This window comes from Nematolebias whitei, chromosome 8, assembly GCF_014905685.2.
Source record: "Nematolebias whitei isolate Nwh7 chromosome 8, NemWhi1, whole genome shotgun sequence".
Taxonomy (NCBI): Eukaryota; Metazoa; Chordata; class Actinopteri; order Cyprinodontiformes; family Rivulidae; genus Nematolebias; species Nematolebias whitei.
In genome coordinates, this window is record NC_056505.1 from 11201861 (window position 1) to 11210962 (window position 9102).

At 39.4% G+C, this 9102-nt stretch overlaps 2 protein-coding genes across 2 annotated transcripts in view; one reads left to right on the forward strand and one right to left on the reverse strand.

Annotated features, from left to right (window-relative positions):
* Positions 1-3307, forward strand: part of lipg (lipase, endothelial) — a 4276-nt gene extending 969 nt beyond the window's left edge. The window contains exons 2-10 of the mRNA XM_037680920.1: positions 316-503; positions 626-805; positions 1160-1271; positions 1387-1605; positions 1691-1933; positions 2061-2178; positions 2432-2659; positions 2745-2849; positions 2926-3307. Of these exons, the coding sequence (XP_037536848.1) occupies positions 316-503; positions 626-805; positions 1160-1271; positions 1387-1605; positions 1691-1933; positions 2061-2178; positions 2432-2659; positions 2745-2849; positions 2926-2938 (1406 nt within the window). The 3' untranslated portion in view covers positions 2939-3307. The remainder of the gene's footprint in view (positions 1-315; positions 504-625; positions 806-1159; positions 1272-1386; positions 1606-1690; positions 1934-2060; positions 2179-2431; positions 2660-2744; positions 2850-2925) is intronic.
* tmem8b (transmembrane protein 8B) overlaps positions 1-9102 on the reverse strand; it is a 1109927-nt gene that overhangs the window by 450105 nt on the left and 650720 nt on the right. The gene's annotated exons all lie outside the window — the stretch shown is intronic.

The window sequence follows — 9102 nt, forward strand, 5'->3', positions numbered from 1 at the left end:
ATATCTAATTAAAAGAACACCTTTTACTTAACCTTTTTTTTTTTTTTTCTGTAAATATCTAAAGGTTGCTCAAGAGGCGTGTCAGTTGGCTTCAAGTCGAATATGAGCAACTTTGTCCAATAGGAAATAAGTGTCTTGACATTTTGTCTTCAGTAGCAGATGCTTAAATATGAGCTGAATCAATGAGCACTGATTTGTGCCATTTACATGATTTTTTTTTTGCTCATTTTTTTTTTAAGTCAAATGATCCATCCAATCATGTGACAACTTCAGCTTTAATGTTGTATTTTGCCCCCTTTTTTTTTATTTATTTAGGTGAAGATGATGGGTTTGAGTTATCAACTGAGGACAATAATCTGCAAGGCTTGATTAAGTACAACATGAGGAAGAGTTTGGATCTGGAGCAGGAGGGTTGCTACCTGCAGACTGGGAGGAAGGTGTGCCTAGAGGAGTGTGGCTTCAATGCTACAGCCAAGACTTTCTTCATCATCCACGGCTGGACGGTGCGTATCTGTGCCGAGTTTAGTCTCGTTTAAAAGCCTTCGCCAAATCAGCTGCATCTCCAAAGAGCACGGGAAGATCTGTGAAGAGTTCTCTAACAACAAAATTCCTTATTTCCCCTCAGATGAGTGGTATGTTTGAAAACTGGATGCACAAGCTGGTCTCTGCAGTGATGCAGCGGGAACTCAACGCCAATGTGGTGATTGTGGACTGGATCCCCTTGGCTCAGCAGCTTTACCCCGATGCAGTCAACCACACGCATACTGTTGGCCTCGACATTGCTGGCATGCTCAACTGGCTGCAGGTGTGTTCAGTCACTTGAATCAAATCACCATTCACCTGTAAGGCAAGATCATGACTAGGATTAATGGAAGTCTAGGAGTGCTCCTGGCAGGAAATGACAGCAAGAAGTGAGGGGAAATTTGCCTTTTGAAGCAGTTTTAATAAACTTTTTTAGCACATTAGCCATTAAATGTTAATGCTTCAAACCTCTGTATGCAAGCTCAGTCTAAAGTTAAAGTGATACTGTATGGAGCAAACTCAACAGGTTGTAGTTTAACTGAGCTTTGCTCCATTTCAGGTGTGACGATTACAGGCTTAAACTCGAGATTTGTCCACTTTGTGGCAGCTGCTCAAACTTCTCCTTTTTCTCAAACAGGATGAGCTTCAGCTGTCTCTGAAGAATGTGCACCTGATTGGATACAGTTTAGGTGCTCATGTTGCTGGCTATGCAGGGACGTTTGTCGATGGGACTGTTGGCAGAATCACTGGTAAGATTGGATTTATTCTTTTTGTTCACTTTTACGGAAAACTGTTGCATGTTTAGAAAGTGACATTTTAACTGCTCATTGATTTTTTTATTTTTATTTTTTTATTTCCTACTAGGTCTGGACCCAGCAGGACCCATGTTTGAAGGTGTGGAGGAGCAGAAACGCCTGTCTCCAGATGATGCAGACTTTGTAGATGTGCTGCACACCTACACACGTGAGGCTTTGGGTGTGAGCATTGGGATCCAGCAGCCAATTGGGGACATTGATATTTATCCTAATGGTGGTGAAGTGCAGCCTGGCTGTGGATTTACTGATGTGCTGGCAGTGGCAGGAAGTGAGTGTTTAGAAAGGTTGACACAATGTGCTAATTTATTTTTTTAAATTCCCACAACTTCATCAATTTGTCTTAATTTTTCCAGACTTCATGGAAGTAATGAAGTGCGAACATGAGCGAGCGGTGCACTTGTTTGTGGACTCCCTGATGAATAGAGACCACATGAGTTTCGCTTTCCAGTGTACCGGCCCAGATCGCTTCAAGAAGGGAGTCTGCCTCAGCTGCCGCAAGAACCGCTGCAACAACATCGGCTACAACGCCAAAAAGATGCGCAAAAGGCGCAACAGCAAAATGTACCTGAAGACACGGGCCAACACTCCCTTTGGAGGTAAGAAGGAACAAGGAAATGTGAACATGTGCTGTCTTGAAGTACACCAAAACCCTTGAGTTTTTACAGCCCTGTGTAAACTGTACACGCCCACAGGGAATTAATCACAAGCTTTTTTCTTTTTAAGGCTACCACTACCAGATGAAGATGCACGTGTTCGACAGGAAGCAGTCCAGCAATACTGATCCCACCTTCTATGTGAATTTGTATGGTGCCCATGAGGACACAGGAAAAATCTTTGTTGTGTAAGTACTAAAGCTAAATCCAGCCTGCAAAACCAGTCTGTCAACGTCTCCCTGTATAGATATGCAGAGGAACACGCCTGACGTAAATTTAAAACGTTTTGTTCATGTTGACCTTAAAGTCTGCGTCACAAATTATGTTGCAAACCTAAACTGAAAAAATGTTCTCGGATCAAGTTTCTGTGATTGCAGAAGCATGGCAATGAGTCGGCCATCAGAATTGTCAGTTGAGTAATGGTGTGCTCCCTCTGTCCAGCCATGATGAGCCCATCGGCATGAACTTTACCAACACCTTCCTGGTGTTCACCGAGGAGGATATTGGTGACCTGCTGAAGATTCGTCTGACCTGGGAGGGTGAAAACGAGTCTTTGAGCTCCGTCTGGAAGAGCATCAAACACTCTTTCTGGAGCTGGAACGCCAAGGCTGTCAAACCTGCACTGGAAGTTCGACGTATTCGTGTGAAAGCTGGAGAAACGCAGAAAAAGTAAAGTGGCCTAATTAACACATGAATGTGTCTTCAACAAAAACTAAACATTACTATATTTAACTTTCTTTTTTTTTTTTTTAAGGTTTACTTTCTGTGCGCAAGACCCTTCAAAAACTGAAATCTCTCCAGGGGAATCGATAACTTTTGTAAAATGTCGAGACGGCTGGGAAGTAAAACCAAGAAAACGGTATGAAACTTTAATTTGACCATTTAATTAGTTTAAAGCTGTAGTGCTGTGTAATGATCCTAACTCTGGTCAACAGGCTGCCTATGTAAAATCCTGGCCTAATCATGACCAGCGCACCGTCGCCATGGGTGGACCCGGCATGGATCAGGGAGGAGCACCGCCTTTTCACTTGAGCACTTTCGTTGGAGGATTAATCGGCGCACCAAGTGTGGGGGGGGGAGGGTCTTCTGGACTAGAATGTTCAGCGCATTTCTGGGGTTCTGTCTAAAGAACACAAGAATGCTGGTGTGATGGTGCGGGCTTGTGGTGGCAGCAGTCCTTGTGTTGAGACTGCCTGACAGATTTCAGAACTGTGTGACGTAGAATGCAGGTCTGTTCCATTGAACATGTCTGCAACTGTTCTATAGTACTGTACATTTTTAAATGTTTTATTTATGGAAGAAAAAAAAAAAGCACTGCAAGACCAAGATAATTTATATCTATACATCCCATAACGAAGCACGTTTGTTCCATATACAGTATTTGTTGTCCTGTGACCAAGAATTCTTTCTACTGAAAGATTTGATACACTGTCTGATCCGTTAAACACCTTTTGCATAGTGCTGTGACTACTTTTTGGGGTGTCTGTATATATTGTAAATAACTTTTTTGGAAATAAAATAAAATCTATTTGTACATACTGTTGCCTTGTGACTTAAAAATGGGTAAATGTTGCTGACAATTTTTTATTTGCCTAAACTTTCTATACCTGTATTTTACTACTTGCAGTAATTTCTGAATTGAAACGGTCCCGAGACCAAATGTAACGGTGAGCTTTGAGCGACGGGTTTTGTGGAATGGTTATGAACATTTGACCTGTCAACTGGCTCTTAATGACCTCTGTTTAGAGAACTTTAATTTTAAGCTGGGACAAAACCAAAATTGCAGTCTTTAAAATGACGGTCGCTCAAATTTTATGGCAGTTCATGCTGGTGGAATCTAACCCCCAACTCTTGCGTTGGAGGACGACTGCTTTAATCACTCAGCCACTGCCACCCCAATACACGATTCCTGGAAAAACGGAACCGTTCTTGCATGGCCAGCATACTCGGACATGTCACTGATGTTTGCACAGCCATTAAGTGAGTAACATTCCACAGACTACAATCAATAACCTAATCAACTTTGAGAATGAGACTTGTTGCATTGCATGAGGCAAATGGCAGAACACCAGATACTGACTTGTTTGTTTCACCTAATGCAGCAAAAATAAACTGCGCATTTTAGAGAGACCTTTTATTGTGGTCAGCCTATGGCACACCTGTGCTATAACCATGCCGTCTGAGCAGCATCAGGATATGTCACACCTGTGATTATCTTGGCAAAGGAGAAGCGCTCACTAACAGACTTGCAACAATTCGAGACAAAAAGGCCTCTAGTGTACATCCTAGAAAAAGTCTTCGATCTTCCAAGTTCAGCTGTCAAATGTCAGCGTAAAGTAAAACTGTTGCGTTCTGGCTGGGCTGTATTAGTCATTGCTGCCCAACATGTTTGAGGGGATTTACATGATCCATGTTTGTTTTGATATGAAGGGATTGACTTTTTTCATTTCCTCTTGGAAAAGCTGGGAATATTTTGTCACCTCATCTTGCTCTGCCCCGTCATGTTTCAAACAAGATTCCTGAAAATTTACCAGAAAAGGAATGTTTTCATGTCTGTCACATTTGTTCCTTGTTAGCTGTGGTGGCAGTGTTTCCTGGTTGTAATTATTGTTGGTGCTTTGTCACAAAGGCTTTATAAAGTCAGTGACTTATTTGTCTAAAAACAGACGTCTGCAGGAGACAAAATCTGTCTGTGATCCCTCATCAATCAACATCCCCCACTTGTTTTTGTGATTTATGTCTGTTTACTGGTATTAGTTTGGAGTATTAACTCTGTTCAGCACCCTAGAGAAAACCACTGTCACATCACTGTCTGGTCATCTTTGTTTCATTACTGAATCTTCAAGCAGTTTTTTTTTTTTTTTGTCAAATCGTTGCAAAAGTCACAGAAAACAAAAGTCTTGTTTGCACACAAAATTGCAGGATTTACAAGTGAATATTGTTCAAACATGGTTTAAAAAAAAGCTTCATTTAAGAGGTGTTAAACTGTCTGGAAGCATAGAGACTACAGCTAATTGCACTTTAGAAGTCCAGGGTTTAAGATTGGCAGTTTTCCTGATAAATTACTGAACCTGCTTTTCAAACCTGAAGAGGATTTCATAAAAATAAAGATTTAAAAAATCACAATCCAAGATAAATGTATGAAAAAAAGCTTCCACTTGCGTTCCAAGTTTGATGACCATGTGTTTTTATTTTCCAGACGTCCATCCCAAAAATTTCAGTTTCTCACATAGTAACATCTGCAACAAAGTTACAAACTGGAAGCTGCTTATACTGAAATGGACTAAAGGATAAAGAAATGTTCAACATTCAGAGTTAAAGTTGGGTCGCATTAGGCTTGTTCTAAAATAAATACTTTTTATTGTGACTTGTTAAATAATGCAGAAAATCTAAAGCAACTTCAGAGCCTTTTAGAAGAACTTTCATTTCAGAGCACAAATAATGTTCGCCAAATAAACTACTTTTTAAGTCATTTTTAAGTTTGTGAGGCTTAAAAGTGTTACGATGTTTGCAGTGCATGCAGGGTGGTTTCCTTAAACAGATTTCAAATTAAAAGTCAGTTTATGTAGGATTTTTCTTTTTAATCTTCTGCCCTGAATATTCATGTAATTGATTCTGTCTGTGTGTACTTTTTGTTTTTAGGTCCATTTCTGTTATCACCTACCTTTTTGGACCTTAATGGGACAGAGTCTTGGTCCTTATTCAGTGAACGTCATTTTTCGGTCCGTGGTCAGCCTTGGAGCTAAAGGTGTGGACTCTGTTTAGATTAGTTACCTATGCGCTTATAGAGGTTAGGTTTAGGGTTATGGTCTAGATTAGGCTACAAAAATGCATGGGAGTCAATACAACGTTGTAATAAGGATAGAAAGATAGATACATGTGAGTGTTTGTTTGGTTGTCTGGTAGTAAAATAACTTGTAAACATTGTAAAAATAAAAAGTTCTTCACTTTTTGAGTCTGCCTGTTTCAATAAAGCTGACGTGCAAATCGTAGCAACCCCAAAAATAAAGAAAGCAAATGTTGAGCTAAAACTTGTGGTAGTAGCTGAGTGTCATCCCTACCATATACTTTGAGTGCTGTCAGCTCACAACAGATTTTATTTGCAGCAAGTTAGTATTTCTGGTCTGATTCGGTTGTTGCGCAAGTCCATCAGTCGTAAGACATTTTGAGGATTTTATGACCTTTGCAATCTTTTATTCTTATCCAAAACATTTAGTTGAGATTCCCAGTGATGCAATCTCATTCCGTTTGCAGATGCATGCACTTTGACACAAATAGATGCAATCTCTTATCAGATGAAATCTGGGACGACTGAGGACTACTAGCCTCAGACTGAACTTTGGCAAATTATTAAAAAATAAAATAAAAAAAATTGCAGTGATGGGTCCTGGACAAGTTTTACGGTTAAAATATTTTAATAACTTACACCATTTATAGTAGATATTAGAGAAATGTTCCATTTTTGTACTTAAATGTACTAGGTACTTAAGGTTTTTTTTTGTTTTTACGAGTATTGTGAGCACTTTAGATCTTAACATGATGTCACTTAAAGCAAAAAATAAAATAAAAAAATAAATGAAAACAGAATAAAACAAGCACCAGTTCAGAGGAAACTGCAGTTTTTACCCATCCCTCATTGAACCACCTGAAATCATTCGCTGCTAATTATGAATTTGGGACTTTTAGGCATACATTGATGATTGGCGTGTATTTGCTTATCCAAAGTATAAGATGTTATCTGTTTCATTTCTTTCAGCTCCACTCATCAGCAGACACTGTTTCTTTCCCTTTGCCAGCCTGTACATGTTCCTCTTAAAATTATGCCAAAATTCTGGGAAACTCTAAATGTGAAACAGGAACTTTGCTGAGAAAAAGCAAAGAGCATCAGAGCCTGTAATTAAATATTTCTGTATTAAAGGGAACAATGTTCTCTGAGTATTCATAATATAAAACTTACATTTTCTGCTAAAAGGGTGATTCAAAACAGCTAAACAGAACTGAACTGGGTTAAAACTACAAATAACAGATTTTAATTGCCTTGTCACCACATTTATTGGTCCAACGTGAGCTTGAAGACGTCTGCTGCCTGACCGAGCCCAGTCTGATTCTCATGAAGCTCGTGTTCCTTTTGTTTTGATTTTTTTAACCCACTATTTTACCAGCAGGCGTTTGGGTTTATTAGTGATAAGTGCCCCCTCAGAGGCAAAAACTGATATCAGAGAGAATATACCTCTACTTTGGACTCTTTTCAGCCAAAAGAGAAAACAAAAGTAATGTCAGCAAACCAACGATACGTTCACACATCTACAACTATCCATCCGTCCATTATCTTTACCAGCTTGTTCCTTTTCGGGTTGCGGGTTCATTGGTGCCCATTTCCAGCAGTCACTGTGCGAGAGGCAAGGGACACCCTGGACAGGTCTCCAGTCCATCACAGGGCCACATAGAGACAAACGAGACAAACAACCATTCACTCTCTCACTCACACCTAGGGACAATTTAAAGTTATTAATCGACCTAACATGCATGCTTTTGGTCTGCGAGAGGAAACCGGAGTACCCGGAGAAAACCCATGCATGCACGGAGAGAACATGCAAACTCCACCCAGAAAGGTCCCCGGCTGAGATTTGAACTGGTGACCTCGCTGAGAGGCGGCAGCTCTACCAACTGTACACTGTACCACCGTGCTGCCTCACATCTACTTTATCAAAATGTTTGATCAGATGACATGGTAACCAAATTACAGTTCAAATTAAAAATTTGGTGATGGGGTTCACCAATTTTATCATCGATCCCATATTTTATTTTATTTTTTCCTTCTAATTTATTCAGCATTCCTTGAAAGAATGCATATTGTTTGCCAAATTGCAAGCCAAAGTTTTAAACTTTTTAAACACTCAACTACCATCACTCCAAGTTTTAGCTTAAAATCTGTAAAACTAGCCGAGTTGTAGCCATTCTTACAGAATAAGGTTGATTAGCTGTGCTGGTCATTCAGTCGTTATTTTCTGAGTTTCATGAGATATTTTGCTAACAGACAGACAAACAAACTGACACAGGCAGCCACACTATTGCCTGCTTTCGTGGCAGATGGCAATAATTATTGTGACATGTAGCTGAAAACCACAGATGTGTGGGTGAAGTCAGCTGCTTCTGATCACTTCTGTTCTTTAGGAAGCTTCCTGTTTGCTCGTCGTTGTAATTTTATGTTCTTCCTCTTGTTCTGAACTTGAGATACATACAAAAATAATTTAAAAAACATGACAGTGATCTGTGTTCACAAAAAAAACGAAAAAGAAACTGGGGCTTTGGGGTGTAAACTATTGAATCAAACTATGTGCCTAAAGGACAAATTAGTGCTGCTTTTATTTAGTATGTTTGATCATTAGAGGCTTGTTGTCTGAATATACAGAGTATTTAAGTGTCAAACCGTTCAGTTTATTCAGGAGATGGGTGCTGTGACTTCTTGTTTTTATAACTTTTATAATTTTCAAAATATTTTTATTTATTTATTGCATATTTTTCTTCATTTAAATACATTGAGGTCCCTTTAATTCCTTCAAAAACAGAGCTCTTTTTGAAATCTGCTTCAGGGTACTTGCTCTATTTATTTTTAATGTTGATACTTTTCAAATTTTGCTAGCCTTTTGCTACTTTTACCCAGCCTTTGTTTTTACTTTGGTCTTTTAGCTAGTTTTTTTTGTTGCTACATTTAGCTAGTGTTCTGCTTCTTTTAGCTTTAACAAATAGCTGCTTCAGCTAATTTCAGCTGCCATTTAACACTCAGCACTCACTCTGTATTTATTGCAGAAAATATCATTTCTCCAGCAGGTTGTCTTGTTCAACAGATACGTTTGGTCAGGGGATATTTTATTTACATCGTCACCTAAAGTGGAATAAAATTTTCTAAAACCATTTGGACTAACCCTAAAAATCATGTTAAGTGTTTTGTGCAGCTTGACGAGATGAATGGACTCACTGAAACAGCAACTTCCATCCATCCATCCATCTATCCATCCATCCATCCATCCATCCATCCATCCATCCATCCATCCATCCATCCATCCATCCATCCATCCATCCATCCATCCATCCATCCATCCATCCATCCA